Source organism: Bufo gargarizans, chromosome 4 (assembly GCF_014858855.1).
Source record: "Bufo gargarizans isolate SCDJY-AF-19 chromosome 4, ASM1485885v1, whole genome shotgun sequence".
NCBI classification, from domain to species: Eukaryota; Metazoa; Chordata; class Amphibia; order Anura; family Bufonidae; genus Bufo; species Bufo gargarizans.
In genome coordinates, this window is record NC_058083.1 from 200,317,061 (window position 1) to 200,333,663 (window position 16,603).

Consider the following 16,603-nt stretch of genomic DNA (forward strand, 5'->3'; position numbering starts at 1 on the left):
ACAGCCCCGCCCATGTTACTGGAGTCCGCTATAGTGCTATTAGAGGTTGTCACAGCCCCGCCCATGTTACTGGAGTCAGCTATAGTGCTATTAGAGGTTGTCACAGCCCCGCCCATGTTACTGGAGTCAGCTATAGTGCCATTAGAGGTTGTCACAGCCCCGCCCATGTTACTGGAGTCAGCTATAGTGCTATTAGGGGTTGTCACAGCTCCGCCCATGTTACTGGAGTCAGCTATAGTGCTATTAGGGGTTGTCACAGCTCCGCCCATGTTACTGGAGTCAGCTATAGTGCCATTAGAGGTTGTCACAGCTCCGCCCATGTTACTGGAGTCAGCTATAGTGCTATTAGAGGTTGTCACAGCTCCGCCCACGTTACTGGAGTCAGCTATAGTGCTATTAGAGGTTGTCACAGCCCCGCCCACGTTACTGGAGTCAGCTATAGTGCTATTAGAGGTTGTCACAGCCCCGCCCATGTTACTGGAGTCAGCTATAGTGCTATTAGAGGTTGTCACAGCTCCGCCCACGTTACTCCCATCAATATTCTCAGATAATTCCTCTATTAATAAGAGATTATTTTTTCGGCTCCTGCAGGTTTGATGTTTTATACGTCCGATAATCTGGGACAAACAGAATCTGACCCTGAACTGATGGCGGATTATAGGAATTTACAGGATATAAAAGATAATAAGATACAAATTAGAGAAACGAAACCAAAGACAATAAAAGATAAAGCAGCTGAATCCCACCCCCCCTGCCGGCTGTCGGCGGTGGCCCCTGGGGACACTGCTCTGCGGCTCCCCTCATTAGCACGTCTGCGGAGGTGGGAGGGCAGCGGCCGTTATGTAATCAGACAGGATGTATTCATGCAGAGCCTTTACATATGCATCAGGACGGAGCCGAGCGCCCCCGCATTTACACCGCCACGTCTGGTCCGGCTAATGAGACCACCAAGTCCATTACAAAGACTGCAGAGGGGATGGGGGGGCTAAAGAGGGATGTAAGGGAACACCCCCTCCCCCCAGCAAACCCCCCCGAGACTGGGAGGAAACACAGTGATCACTGCTCCCCATACTGTGGAGGAGATCACTGCATGTAAATGTGTCTCCTCCACAATCGGCTGCTCCTCGGAGCGCGTTCTAGTTCTGCAGAAACCTGAATCCGGACGCGCCCCCGCTGCTCAATAGTCAGAACCAGGGGTGAGCGAAGCGACTTCGGATGAAACATCTTAGCAGGAGCTCCGAACTCTGGTTCGGTTCCAAGTGGTACCAGTACATTCTAATACTGGACAGAACCCCTGCTCCGGACAGTACTGGAACGTTTCATCCAAAGTCGATTCGCTCTGCCCCAGTCAGAACCCTGATGTGTAGACGTCTGATGAAGAACAAACAGTAGACCCATGATGTAGCAGAGCTAAAGGGGCACCCGCAGTCCTATGTAACACCACAGATACCACAGTGATAACTCCCTGAGTACAGATAATGTAGTAGATGTCACCTGCAGTCCTATGTAACACCACAGATAACACAGTGATAACTCCCTGAGTACAGATAATGTAGTAGATGTCACCTGCAGTCCTATGTAACACCACAGATAACACAGTGATAACTCCCTGAGTATAGGTTATGTAGTAGATGTCACCTGCAGTCCTATGTAACACCACAGATAACCCAGTGATAACTCCCTGAGTATAGGTTATGTAGTAGAGGTCACCAGCAGTCCTATGTAACAGCACAGATAACCTATACTCAGGGAGTTATCACTGTATGTAGTAGATGTCACCTGCAGTCCTATGTAACAAACCATATTTTATTGAGTTGTGCTCAATGACACAGTCGGCACTGCTGTACCGTGACCGGGGGGTGGGGTCGCTCTCTGCGCTGTGCCGTCGCCGCTATTATCTCTGGGAACGTTCCACTTCACTAGGTTATAAAGTACAAGTGCGATATAAATCCCGCTATTTACATTCATTACAGTCGCACTTTTATCACCGGGAGGCGCGCACAGTGGAGCTGAGTTGTACCGCGGTTTATGGGGCCACTTATCCCGGGAAGAAGCTTCCTCTAAGTGTTTGATGTCGGTGAGCTGCACTCCTAAATTGTCGTTGGCGGCAGAGCCGAGGAAAATGGACACGTCCTGCACTAAATCTCCCCGAAAAGGCGAGTGTAGAAATGTCGGAGCTAGAGGCGCACTGGACGAGCGCAGCGCATGCACAGTGAGATGTCAGGCCCTGTCCATGGGGGGGTGTCTTGATCTGCACCCCTCGCTGCTCAAGGAGGCCGATTTATGAACAAATGGTGTCGCTCATCACTAGTCGTAACCGTTATTGCCGCTGCAGCTAGGGTCGCCACCCGGCCGCTATCTCATCGGCAAGGCCGGTATTTTAGTGGCCGGTGGCGGTGTTTTTTTCATTGCCGGTATTTACCTACAACGACTGCTACTAATTAGCACTTTCATTGCTCTATTATTCTAAGTGGGGCACTAATGGGGGCATTATTCTAACTGGGGGCACTAATGGGGGCATTATTCTAACCGGGGGCACAAATGGGGGCATTATTCTAACCGGGGGCACAAATGGGGGCATTATTCTAACCGGGGGCACAAATGGGGGGGCATTATTCTAACCGGGGGCACTAATGGGGGGGCATTATTCTAACTGGGGGCACTAATGGGGGGGCATTATTCTAACTGGGGGCACTAATGGGGCTTTATTCTAACAGGGGGCAATAATGGGGGCATTATTCTAACTGGGGGCACTAATGGGGGCATTATTCGAACGGGGGCACTAATGGGGGGCATTATTCAAACTGGGGGCACTAATGGGGGGGCATTATTCAAACTGGGGGCACTAATGGGGGGGCATTATTTGAACTGGGGGCACTAATGGGGGGGCATTATTTGAACTGGGGGCACTAATGGGGGAATTAATTCTGGGTTGCACTAATAGGGCAATATTCTTACTGGGGGCACTATTGGAAGCATTTTTATTGCAGGGCACTAATGGGCCCATTGCTATTACTGGGGGGCACTAATGGGGGCAGTACTAATTCTGGGGGCACTAATGGGGGCAGTATTACTTCTGGGGGGCACTAATGGGGGCAGTATTAATTCTGGGGGGCGTTAATGGGGGCATTACTATTACTTGGGGCACTAATGGTGGCATTAATATTATTGGGAGCCACAGTATGATAGCCAACACCCTGTATTAAGCCACGCCCCACAACCACACCCCCTTTGGGGTGTGGCTTAACTTTGTTGGTATTTTTTGTTGGGAAGGTGGTGACCCTAGCTGCAGCAGATGAGCGGGAGTCACATGACCGGCTGTGATTACGGAGCCGGTTATTATATCAATATTACGTGAGGCCGGATGCCGCGCTCTCCTGGGATCCGCCGATGCCCCGCTCTCTTATCCACGGGGCACACAGGAGGAGATGGAACATTGGTGTACGCAGCGGGAGCATTTCCCGCCACAACAAGTGTGAACAGAGCGCTACCTGGGCAGTAAGAGCAATCATCTGCGGGGGCAGGTGGCAGAGGAGAAGCACCAGCGCACGGCGCCGCTGATCTCTGGATATTACACATTACTTAGATCCAGCAGCTTTCTCTGTGCCCCGCGGGTTGTCGCACTGCTTTACCAACCCCCCAGCGTTACACAAAAAGTACATTACATGTGAACAGTCCCTCAGGTAACAGCCAGTCCCACAGTGCTGACACCAGGACACCTGTGAGAAGTTCTGCAGTCCTGTTACTATAGCAGCAGACACCAGTGAGATGTTCTGCAGTCCTGTTACTATAGCAGCAGACACCAGTGAGATGTTCTGCAGTCCTGTTACTATAGCAGCAGACACCAGTGAGATGTTCTGCAGTCCTGTTACTATAGCAGCAGACACCAGTGAGATGTTCTGCAGTCCTGTTACTATAGCAGCAGACACCAGTGAGATGTTCTGCAGTCCTGTTACTATAGCAGCAGACACCAGTGAGATGTTCTGCAGTCCTGTTACTATAGCAGCAGACACCAGTGAGATGTTCTGCAGTCCTGTTACTATAGCAGCAGGCACCAGTGAGATGTTCTGCAGTCCTGTTACTATAGCAGCAGGCACCAGTGAGATGTTCTGCAGTCCTGTTACTATAGCAGCAGGCACCAGTGAGATGTTCTGCAGTCCTGTTACTATAGCAGCAGACACCAGTGAGATGTTCTGCAGTCCTGTTACTATAGCAGCAGACACCAGTGAGATGTTCTGCAGTCCTGTTACTATAGCAGCAGACACCAGTGAGATGTTCTGCAGTCCTGTTACTATAGCAGCAGACACCAGTGAGATGTTCTGCAGTCCTGTTACTATAGCAGCAGACACCAGTGAGATGTTCTGCAGTCCTGTTACTATAGCAGCAGACACCAGTGAGATGTTCTGCAGTCCTGTTACTATAGCAGCAGGCATCAGTGAGATGTTCTGCAGTCCTGTTACTATAGCAGCAGACACCAGTGAGATGTTCTGCAGTCCTGTTACTATAGCAGCAGGCATCAGTGAGATGTTCTGCAGTCCTGTTACTATAGCAGCAGACACCAGTGAGATGTTCTGCAGTCCTGTTACTATAGCAGCAGACACCAGTGAGATGTTCTGCAGTCCTGTTACTATAGCAGCAGACACCAGTGAGATGTTCTGCAGTCCTGTTACTATAGCAGCAGACACCAGTGAGATGTTCTGCAGTCCTGTTACTATAGCAGCAGACACCAGTGAGATGTTCTGCAGTCCTGTTACTATATCAGCAGACACCAATGAAATGTTCTGCAGTCCTGTTACTATAGCAGCAGACAACAGTGAGATGTTCTGCAGTCCTGTTACTATAGCAGCAGACACCAGTGAGATGTTCTGCAGTCCTGTTACTATAGCAGCAGACACCAGTGAGATGTTCTGCAGTCCTGTTACTATAGCAGCAGACACCAATGAAATGTTCTGCAGTCCTGTTACTATAGCAGCAGACAACAGTGAGATGTTCTGCAGTCCTGTTACTATAGCAGACCATGTTCACATATTGCTGCCATTACAGCAGCAGATAGTGGTGAGATGTTCTGCAGTCCTATTACTGTAGCAGCAGAGATTGGTGAGATGTTCTGCAGTCCTATTAGTATAGCAGCAGACATTGGTGAGATGTTCTGCAGTCCTCTTATTACCACAGTGCGATACTCTGCAGCCCTCACCTGATAGAGCCAATCATGTACGGCTGCGCCAGCTGGACGACGATGGCTCCGCTCCCCAGCTGGTGACAGGTGTACCCCGAGTCCCAGTCGTAATTCCTTGTGTCTCCGTTCAGCAGAGCGTTGCGGCTGCGGCTCACGCCCTCGATCACGCTGGCGCATTCTGCGATGGTGGCGACGTTCTCTGCGGGGACTGTAACACAATACATTATATAGGGGTGCATTATATCATGGGGGGGGGGGGGGGGGACTACTGGGATACACAGCGCCCCCTGCACTCAGCGCTACACTGCAATTTCTACAATGTAGCAACTCGTGGCCGTTATCTCCATGGCAACCAGATTCCCACAGCAACAAAGTGTCAGCTCTTATCAGGCTGAGAGGAGTCACATACGTGGCCAAGAAGTATCCGCTGCCGCTCAGCACTCCCCAACATGAGGGGGCGGGGCTACTGGGGCGGCAAATGAAAAACCGCCATCACTCGCAGTGGTCGTAATGTACAAGCCACCTATGAGGAGCAATAGGAAAACACTGGAAACTGCTTAAATGACAATTCCCCAATAGTCCAGAGCAATCAGGACTCCTCCGGAGAGATCGGACACTTACCTGAGCAAACTCCTCTATAGACTGATTTACAGCAATCTGTAGTCTGCTAGATAAGAGGCCAACTGATCTGACCTTTCCCCATGCTTTGCACTGCAGCTCTGCTTCATTAGCGCAAAGGTTAGTGACTCCAGCTTAACAGCATTGCCAACTGTATCCTCTCTGCTGAGCAGCTCAGATTGCAGCTGCCTCTTCCCCTTTCTTTACACTGCAACTCTGCTCCATCGCAGCCAGCGCCAAGCAGTGACTCCAGCTTAGCTGCACTGTCTATTGGAGACGGATGTAGTCTGAAATCCAACTTGTGCTTTACCATTGTGGGAGCCCCCTGAGCAGATGGAGCCGTGCACTACGGGAGCCCCCCGGGCAGGTGGAGCCGTGCACTACGGGAGCCCCCCGGGCAGGTGGAGACGAGCACTACGGGAGCCCCCCGGGCAGGTGGAGCCGTGCACTACGGGAGCCCCCCGGGCAGGTGGAGCCGTGCACTACGGGAGCCCCCCGGGCAGGTGGAGCCGTGCACTACGGGAGCCCCCCGGGCAGGTGGAGCCGTGCACTACGGGAGCCCCCCGGGCAGGTGGAGCCGTGCACTACGGGAGCCCCCGGGCAGGTGGAGCCGTGCACTACGGGAGCCCCCCGGGCAGGTGGAGCCGTGCACTACGGGAGCCCCCCGGGCAGGTGGAGCCGTGCACTACGGGAGCCCCCCGGGCAGGTGGAGCCGTGCACTACGGGAGCCCCCAGGGCAGGTGGAGCTGTGCACTATGGGAGCCCCCCAGGGCAGGTGGAGCTGTGCACTATGGGAGCCCCCTGGGCAGGTGGAGCTGTGCACTATGGGAGCCCCCAGGAAGGTGGAGCCGTGCACTATGGGAGCCCCCTGGGCAGGTGGAGCTGTGCATTATGGGAGCCCCCCACCCATATATCGGAGGACTATTTCTTACCTATCAGTCCTTGCTCCAGGGTGAAGGTCTTGTGGGTGAACATGCACTCGAAGGCCACCAGGTGGAAGACTTTATTGACGGTGTTGTGGGTCCCCACGATCCGGACATATCTGAAAGACACAGGGGCCCGACAATGAACATGGTGCTCACGTTAACCCTTACAATACCTGCTGCATTGTTACCTACGTCCACCATAATCAGAGGGGTTGAGGAGCTACCTCTAAGTGATGGGAGCTTCAAGTGGACCGGCAGGGGGCAGCAAACCATCATGATTTCTGAATGCAGCTCTGGATGTGACTACAGTAAATGATGGCTCAGCCTGTAAATCATCGTAATGGCAACATCAAGGAGATGCAAGGTTCTCCGGCCTCTGCAAACTAGTAAAGACAGCTCTGGTTGTGACTTGAGGAGAAAACAACCTAGGGGCATTCTGCAGAAAAGGGGTGAACCTTGCTAAAAGCTTTATATGCAACAGGAGTAGAATACATTGGAGTGCGACTGAATAGTAGGGGCAGGAGTGAAATGCAGGCTTCTGCAGCACGGGACGGATTTTACAGCTTTGTATGCAACAGGAGTAATAGAATTTTGAATGCAGCTTTGGATGTGGCCGGGTATGAGATATTTCATAACATTAACTGAAATTATGTATTTCATCAGCCTCCAGAGCTAAACTCACAATTCTGCAGGTTGAATTTCCTGCTGGTTTAGTGCCTTACACGGGGCTCCGTGCCGTCATCTGGCGATACCAGCTATGCATTATAGGAGCTCAGTTTAGCGGATCGGATGGGGGGGGGGGGGGGGTGTAAACACGAGATGAGTAAAGGGTCACCTTGCTCACCCGATGATGAAGGGAAGGCATCGCTCTGCTGTCCCATCTCTGCTCCACCTGCGCACGTCTCCTCTAATCAACTCAAGACGGAGCTTTAAATGAAACCAGGACACAAAGACAAGAGGAGGAAGAGCAATTGACCGGACGGCGCCTCAATGTGCGAGAGGAAGGTGACCCCTGGGGACGGAGCGCTGGATGAGGTGCAGATGGAGAGTGACAGTACAGAAAACGTACCCCTCCCCCCACACCCTTCATTCAGCCCCCGTCTCATGTCCCTCTTCTATCGCCCCCATCTCGGCTCTAGCCCCTCAGTCAGTATGACCCCATGTAAGGTAGTGGGGGGTCTTCGAAACCGGTCACCGCCTCTGCGTTCTCGGTAGCCTTCTTTCCCCATAGACAATTTATGGAGTCTGAGCTGAGGCCGCGGACATATCTCATCCAGAGCAGACGCTCACCTCCGCCATATATCAGCGCGCCGGGAACCTTGAACAAGTGACTGGACGGCCGCAAGATGGCTGGACAACGCGGGAAGGAATAAACGGGATAGAAAGACGGCGTCGTCATTACCGACCTGTCCACGCCCCAACACCGGCCCAGTGCCTGTCCCCAGGAAATAAACCTCACCCTGTCAGAAGGGCTATCCTGTCGTCATATCCGTTTCTGGGAAAGCTGGGTGACGAGGGACATGGCTGCTGCTGAGGCAGCCTCCACCAGGGCTGTTACCCAGCTTTCCTAGAGTCCTGACCAGCAACTACACATCAGGAAAGCTGGGTAACAAGCAAGATGGCTGCCGGTAAAGACCGCGGTGCAGCGCTCATCCAGCTCTCGCAATGATACATCCGCCCAGTTACAGACTGATACTTTGTTGCCAAGGATGCAGTATTAGATTGTTTCTGCTCCTGCACCGATACATTGATACAGTCTGGAAAGGCTACTTTCACACTTGCGTTGTTAATTCCAGAATTAAACGGATCGGTATTGATTTTACATATCAGGAGGCCTCCCTTCCGTTATGATGCGGTTGTGTGACATAAAAAAAAAAAAAAACAGATCCATCACTAAATACACTAAAACCTAATGGGAGTCCGGTCTGGGTTTTTTAGGATCCCCCCCCCAAAAAAAAAACAAAAAAATAAAAAAAAAAAACGGATTTGTCGCCATTGACTTACATTGTTTTCAGTGACGGATCAGTTTTTTAGGACCATCACGTAGGACTCAGCTTTCCCAGAGTCCTGAATTATTAGGACATCCCTATCTGAGGGTACTTTCACACTTGCGTTGTTTGATTCCGGCAGGCAGTTCCGTTGCCTGAACTGACTGCCTGATCAGGCAAACTGTATGCAAACGGATGTCATTTTTTCTGACTGATCAGGCATTTTTCTGACTGATCAGGATCCTGATCAGTCAGAAAAATGCCTGATCAGTCAGAAAAATGCATTGCAAGGACGGATCCGTTTTTCCGGTGTCATCAGGCAAAATGGATCTGTTTTTGTTTTTTTTTTCATTTTTAAAGGTCTGCGCATGTGCAGACCGGAAGGACGGATCCGGCACTAATACATTCCTATGGAAAAAAATGCCGGATCCGGCATTCAGGCAAGTCTTCAGTTTTTTTCGCCGGAGATAAAACCGTAGCATGCTACGGTTTTCTCTTTTGCCTGATCAGTCAAAACGACTGAACTGAAGACATCCTGATGCAAACTGAACGGATTACTCTCCATTCAGAATGCATGGGGATATGCCTGATCAGTTATTTTCCGGTATAGAGCCCCTGTGACGGAACTCTATGCCGGAAAAGAAAAACGCAAGTGTGAAAGTACCCTGATCCTGCATTTTAGAAGTCTAGGAAAGCTGGGTGACCCCTCATCAGATCCACCTGCCACACTGGTTGCCACCCAGCTTTTCCAGAGAACGAAGTCTGCGGCAGCTCGGCACAAGAGGACCATTCAAGGACTGGAGGCTACTGGGGATTTCTAGATTTTTGGAGGAAATTCTCTGAAAAACTGAGTCTAAATGTAAAATTAAGCTGTAAGCCCAGACCCCCCAGACTGTGCAGGGTATGGAGAGAATTACAGGTGAAAATGAGAAGTAATACGGCGTAGCGTCTGTCTGCGCCACAATTAGAATAAGTGACTATCCCGCCGCCCCCCCCCCCCTCATCCAATAATATTCACAGATCTTACCGACAAAATCTCTGCGAATTTACAGCAAACGTGCCGCACAGAGGCGATCGCTGGAGCAACAGCGCCATCAAGTGGCAGCAAACGGGTACAGCAGGCGGCAGCTCCGCCATCAATAATTCAGCGCAGGCAATGCAGGCGGCGTCCTCGGCCGGGATGTGTTTTAGCACTTCACCAGGCAGCGGTGTAAACATTTATTATTGAACGGTGCACAATGTTACAGTAAAGTGCCCCCCCCCCATGCTAAATATGACCACAATGGCGATCGCCCTGCACAGTGACGTAACGATTCGCCAGCCCGACGCTCTTAGCATGCTTACCATTACCAAGTGACATGTACAGCGCCGGTCGGTGACCCGTGATAATACAGACCAGTAAAGAAGACGGCCGATTGTGGCGGCCACCCATTGTTGTCCAGCCACGGAAGAGCGAATAATAAACGGTGTGTGCGCCGGATTATCCCCTCGGTAACAGATCAGACCTTCATTTCTAATCATTCCTTTTACTTACAGTGAAATGGACAGAAATCACACATGCCAGGGCTCCCGGAAAGAAGGAAGGACCCTCGGAGGGGATGACAAACTGGGGCAGGAGGAGGGAGGGAGGGTTACCGCCACCACTGGGGCAGGAGGAGGGAGGGAGGGCTGCCGCCACCACTGGGGCAGGAGGAGGGAGGGAGGGCTGCCGCCACCACTGGGGCAGGAGGAGGGAGGGAGGGCTGCCGCCACCACTGGGGCAGGAGGAGGGAGGGAGGGCTGCCGCCACCACTGGGGCAGGAGGAGGGAGGGCGGGCTGCCGCCACCACTGGGGCAGGAGGAGGGAGGGCGGGCTGCCGCCACCACTGGGGCAGCAGGAGGGAGGGCGGGCTGCCGCCACCACTGGGGCGGGAGGAGGGAGGGAGGGCTGCCGCCACCACTGGGGCGGGAGGAGGGAGGGAGGGCTGCCGCCACCACTGGGGCAGGAGGAGGGAGGGAGGGCTGCCGCCACCACTGGGGCAGGAGGAGGGAGGGAGGGCTGCCGCCACCACTGGGGCAGGAGGAGGGAGGGAGGGCTGCCGCCACCACTGGGGCAGGAGGAGGGAGGGAGGGCTGCCGCCACCACTGGGGCAGGAGGAGGGAGGGAGGGCTGCCGCCACAACTGGGGCAGGAGGAGGGAGGGCTGCCGTCCCTACTGGGGCAGGAGGAGGGAGGGCTGCCGTCACTACTGGGGCAGGAGGAGGGAGGGCTGCCGTCACTACTGGGGCAGGAGGAGGGAGGGCTGCCGTCACTACTGGGGCAGGAGGAGGGAGGGCTGCCGTCACTACTGGGGCGGGAGGAGGGAGGGCTGCTGTCCCTACTGGGGCGGGAGGAGGGAGGGCTGCCGTCACTACTGGGGCAGGAGGAGGGAGGGCTGCTGTCCCTACTGGGGCAGGAGGTGGTCTGTACATCCTCCACTGCAGTATGAACTGTGCCCTACAACACGTCGCTGCTGAGGACAACCTCTGGCTCTAACACTGCCACATTGCACCGACTCGCCCAGGACTCTTCTGCGGACGTTCACATGTACGGAGCACATCTTGGATGAAGCATATCTCACTGAAAACACTTTCGCGCCGCAGATAATATCTGAATGCTTCATTACAGTGACTGCTGGACTCACACGGCCGGGGGCCCCTGAACTGACCGCCGCCCCTCCCCCGCCATAATGACTGTAATCATAGCCACAATGTTCAGGAAACAAATCAGTTGCGCAGTAAATAATGCCACTTACGACGTGACTGTTCGCGGCAGCTTCGTATTCAGCGCCCAGTGTGCGTCCGAGCCCATTACGCTTCATACCGCATGACGCATCCTTCCAATGATACCAGAATCTACAGGACACAGATGACAGAGCGGTCGCCATCCACTCCACAAAAAGATTCCTGACGGATAATGACAGCTTCAAGGGCCAAAGCCGACCAATGGCGAGCGCTGCCAACGTCCTGCCACGTAATGGAAACAGATGTGTCCTTCACCGAAGACGCGACCAAACTCAGTGCCCAGCAGGAGCCGCACAGCTCAAAGGCAAAGCAAGCCGCTCCAAACACATCACAAGCTGCAGCTCATCCCCCTGATCAACGTGAATATGTGTAGTCCTGTATATCACACAGTATATTTACTATACCTTCTGCATGGAGTGTCCTCCCACACTCCAAATACATCCTGACAGATCAACAGACTTACTATGAAAATCTCCCCAGTCTGTTATACTCCAGAGCTGCACTCACTATTCTGCTGGTGCAGTCACTGTGTACATACATTACTTATCCTGTACTGATCCTGAGTTACATCCTGTATTATACTCCAGAGCTGCACTCACTATTCTGCTGGTGCAGTCACTGTGTACATACATTACTTATCCTGTACTGATCCTGAGTTACATCCTGTATTATACTCCAGAGCTGCACTCACTATTCTGCTGGTGCAGTCACCGTGTACATACATTACTTATCCTGTACATATCCTGAGTTACATCCTGTATTATACCCCAGAGCTGCACTCACTATTCTGCTGGTGCAGTGACTGTGCACATACATTACTTATCCTGTACTGATCCTGAGTTACATCCTGTATTATACTCCAGAGCTGCACTCACTATTCTGCTGGTGCAGTCACTGTGTACATACATTGCTTATACAGTTACATCCTGTATTACACTCCAGAGCTGCACTCACTATTCTGCTGGTGCAGTCACTGTGTACATACATTACTTATCCTGTACTGATCCTGAGTTACATCCTGTATTATACTCCAGAGCTGCACTCACTATTCTGCTGGTGCAGTCACCGTGTACATACATTACTTATCCTGTACTGATCCTGAGTTACATCCTGTATTATACTCCAGAGCTGCACTCACTATTCTGCTGGTGCAGTCACTGTGTACATACATTACTTATCCTGTGCTGATCCTCAGTTACATCCTGTATTATACTCCAGAGCTGCACTCACTATTCTGCTGGTGCAGTCACTGTGTACATACATTACTTATCCTGTACTGATCCTGAGTTACATCCTGCATTATACTCCAGAGCTGCACTCACTATTCTGCTGGTGCAGTCACTGTGTACATACATTACTTATCCTGTACTGATCCTGAGTTACATCCTGCATTATACTCCAGAGCTGCACTCACTATTCTGCTGGTGCAGTCACTGTGTACATACATTACTTATCCTGTACTGATCCTGAGTAACATCCTGCATTATACTCCAGAGCTGCACTCACTATTCTGCTGGTGCAGTCGCTGTGTGCATACATTACTTATCCTGTACTGATCCTGAGTTACATCCTGTATTATACTCCAGAGCTGCACTCACTATTCTGCTGGTGCAGTCACTGTGTATATACATTACTTATCCTGTACTGATCCTGAGTTACATCCTGTATTATGCTCCAGAGCTGCACTCACTATTCTGCTGGTGGAGTCACTGTGTACATACATTACTTATCCTGTACTGATCCTGAGTAACATCCTGTATTATACTCCAGAGCTGCACTCACTATTCTGCTGGTGCAGTCACTGTGTACATACATTACTTATCCTGTACTGATCCTGAGTGACATCCTGTATTATACTCCAGAGCTGCGCTCACATGCAGTGCATTTGGAAAGTCTTTAGCCCCTCTCACTTTCCTATCATTCTGCCCTGAATCCCTCATAATGAGAAAGTGAAACAGAATTTTTGAAATTTTTGCTCATTTATTTCAGCAAAATGCGGAATGCATATGGCAGACATCTGTGTTTTGCGGATCCGCAATTTGCTGACCATACAACGGACACGGTCATGTTCATGAGGTTTACTACGACACTTGACATTTAGCTCTGTGGCCCTCAATTTCTCTGGATCATCTCTGAGATGTTTCTCCACCTTGATTGGAGTCCAGTGGATTGGAGATGATTTGGAAAGACACAGCCCTGTTCATATAAGATCTCACAGTTGACAATGCATCAGAGCAAACACCAAGCCATGAGGAGGAAAGAACTGCCTGTAGAGCTCAGAGACAGGATTGTGTGGAGGCTCAGATCTGGAGAAGAGAACAAAAACATTTCTGCTGCACTGAAAGTTCCCAAGAGCACAGCGGCCTCCATAATTCTTACATGGAAGAAGAACCAGGACTCGTCCTAGAGCTGCCGCCCCCCAAACTAAGTAATCGGTGGAGAAGGGCCTTGGTAAGAGAGGTGACCAAGAACCCAAGGGTCCCTCTGGCCGAGCTCTAGAGATCCGGAAGTTTCTCCCATCTTCACACCGGAAGATCAACCAGCACTGCAGCCTCCACTAATCTGGGCTTAGGGCCAAGCGACCAGAAAGAAGCCTCTCCGCAGTAAAAGACACGCGAGAGCCGCCTGGAGTTTGGAGAAAATCACAAAGAACCTCAGACTAAGAAACAAGATGCTCTGCTCTGATGAAACCAAGATGGAACTTTCCAGACTCAATTCTAAGTGTCATGTCTGGAGGAAAGCAGGCGCCGCTCATCTCCTGCCCAAGACCATCCCTACAGTGAAGAAAGGTGGTGGCAGCATCATGTCTGGAGGAAACCAGGCGCCGCTCATCTCCTGCCCAAGACCATCCCTACAGTGAAGCATGGTGGTGGCAGCATCATGTCTGGAGGAAACCAGGCGCCGCTCATCTCCTGCCCAATACCATCCCTACAGTAAAGCCTGGTGGTAGCAGCATCATGTCTGGAGGAAACCAGGCGCCGCTCATCACCTGCCCAATACTATCCCTACAGTAAAGCCTGGTGGTAGCAGCATCATGTCTGAAGAAACCAGGCACCGCTCATCACCTGCACAATACCATCCCTACAGTGAAGCATGGTGGTGGCAGCATCATGTCTGGAGGAAACCAGGCGCCGCTCATCTCCTGCCCAATACCATCCCTACAGTGAAGCCTGGTGGTGGCAGCATCATGTCTGGAGGAAACCAGGCGCCGCTCATCACCTGCGCAATACCATCCCTACAGTGAAGCCTGGTGGTGGCAGCATCATGTCTGGAGGAAACCAGGCGCCGCTCATCACCTGCGCAATACCATCCCTACAGTGAAGCCTGGTGGTAGCAGCATCATGCTGAGGGGACAGGAAGACTTGTCAGGGTGAGGGAAAGCTGAATAGAGGAAAGTACAAAGATATTCTTAATAAAGACCCCATGCGGAGCTCTGGACCAACAAGACAATGACCCGAAGCACACAGCCAAGACCACACAGGAACGGTTTAGAGCCCTGAACCCAATGGAACATCCCTGGAGAGACCTGAAAATGGCCGTCCACCGACGGCTCCCATCCGACCTGCCAAGGCTCGAGAGGATCTGCAGACGTCAGAGAATCCCCCAATCCAGGTGTAAACCTGTGTGGCATCATCCCCAAGAAGACTGGAATCACTGCCAAAGGGCCGAAGACTACGTCCCGAGTAAAGGGGGCCAAAGACTTACGTCCCGAGTAAAGGGGCCAAAGACTTACGTCCCGAGTAAAGGGGCCAAAGACCTTACGTCCCGAGTAAAGGGGCCAAGACTTACGTCCCGAGTAAAGGGGCCAAAGACTTACGTCCCGAGTAAGGGGCCAAAGACTTACGTCCCGAGTAAAGGGGCCAAGACTTACGTCCCGAGTAAAGGGGCCAAAGACTTACGTCCCGAGTAAAGGGGCCAAGACTTACGTCCCGAGTAAAGGGGCCAAAGACTCGTCCGAGTAAAGGGGCCAAAGACTTACGTCCCGAGTAAAGGGCCAAGACTTACGTCCCGAGTATAAGGGGCCAAAGACTTACGTCCCGAGTAAAGGGGCCAAAGACTTACGTCCCGAGTAAAGGGGCCAAAGACTTACGTCCCGAGTAAAGGGGCCAAAGACTTACGTCCCGAGTAAAGGGGCCAAAGACTTACGTCCCGAGTAAAGGGGCCAAAGACTTACGTCCCGAGTAAAGGGGCCAAAGACTTACGTCCCGAGTAAAGGGGCCAAAGACTTACGTCCCGAGTAAAGGGGCCAAAGACTTACGTCCCGAGTAAAGGGCCAAAGACTTACGTCCCGAGTAAAGGGGCCAAAGACTTACGTCCCGAGTAAAGGGGCCAAAAGACTTACGTCCCGAGTAAAGGGGCCAAAGACTTACGTCCCGAGTAAAGGGGCCAAAGACTTACGTCCCGAGTAAAGGGGCCAAAGACTTACGTCCCGAGTAAAGGGGCCAAAGACTTACGTCCCGAGTAAAGGGGCCAAAGACTTACGTCCCGAGTAAAGGGGCCAAAGACTTACGTCCCGAGTAAAGGGGCCAAAGACTTACGTCCCGAGTAAAGGGGCCAAAGACTTACGTCCCGAGTAAAGGGGCCAAAGACTTACGTCCCGAGTAAAGGGGCCAAAGACTTACGTCCCGAGTAAAGGGGCCAAAGACTTACGTCCCGAGTAAAGGGGCCAAAGACTTACGTCCCGAGTAAAGGGGCCAAAGACTTACGTCCCGAGTAAGGGGCCAAAGAGTTACGTCCCGAGTAAAGGGGCCAAAGACTTACGTCCCGAGTAAAGGGGCCAAAGACTTACGTCCCGAGTAAGGGGCCAAAGACTTACGTCCCGAGTAAAGGGGCCAAGAGTTACGTCCCGAGTAAAGGGGCCAAAGACTTACGTCCCGAGTAAAGGGGCCAAAGACTTACGTCCCGAGTAAAGGGGCCAAAGACTTACGTCCCGAGTAAAGGGGCCAAAGACTTACGTCCCGAGTAAAGGGGCCAAAGACTTACGTCCCGAGTAAAGGGGCCAAAGACTTACGTCCCGAGTAAAGGGGCCAAAGACTTACGTCCCGAGTAAAGGGGCCAAAGACTTACGTCCCGAGTAAAGGGGCCAAAGACTTACGTCCCGAGTAAGGGGCCAAAGACTTACGTCCCGAGTAA

At 52.1% G+C, this 16,603-nt stretch overlaps 1 protein-coding gene across 1 annotated transcript in view; it reads right to left on the bottom strand.

Moving 5' to 3' along the window:
• Positions 1-16,603, bottom strand: part of LOC122934233 (BTB/POZ domain-containing protein 9-like) — a 76,661-nt gene that overhangs the window by 12,837 nt on the left and 47,221 nt on the right. The window contains exons 5-6 of the mRNA XM_044289547.1: positions 6,727-6,836; positions 5,195-5,384 (exon numbers count right to left, since the gene is read on the bottom strand). Coding sequence (XP_044145482.1) covers positions 5,195-5,384; positions 6,727-6,836 — 300 coding nt within the window. The remainder of the gene's footprint in view (positions 1-5,194; positions 5,385-6,726; positions 6,837-16,603) is intronic.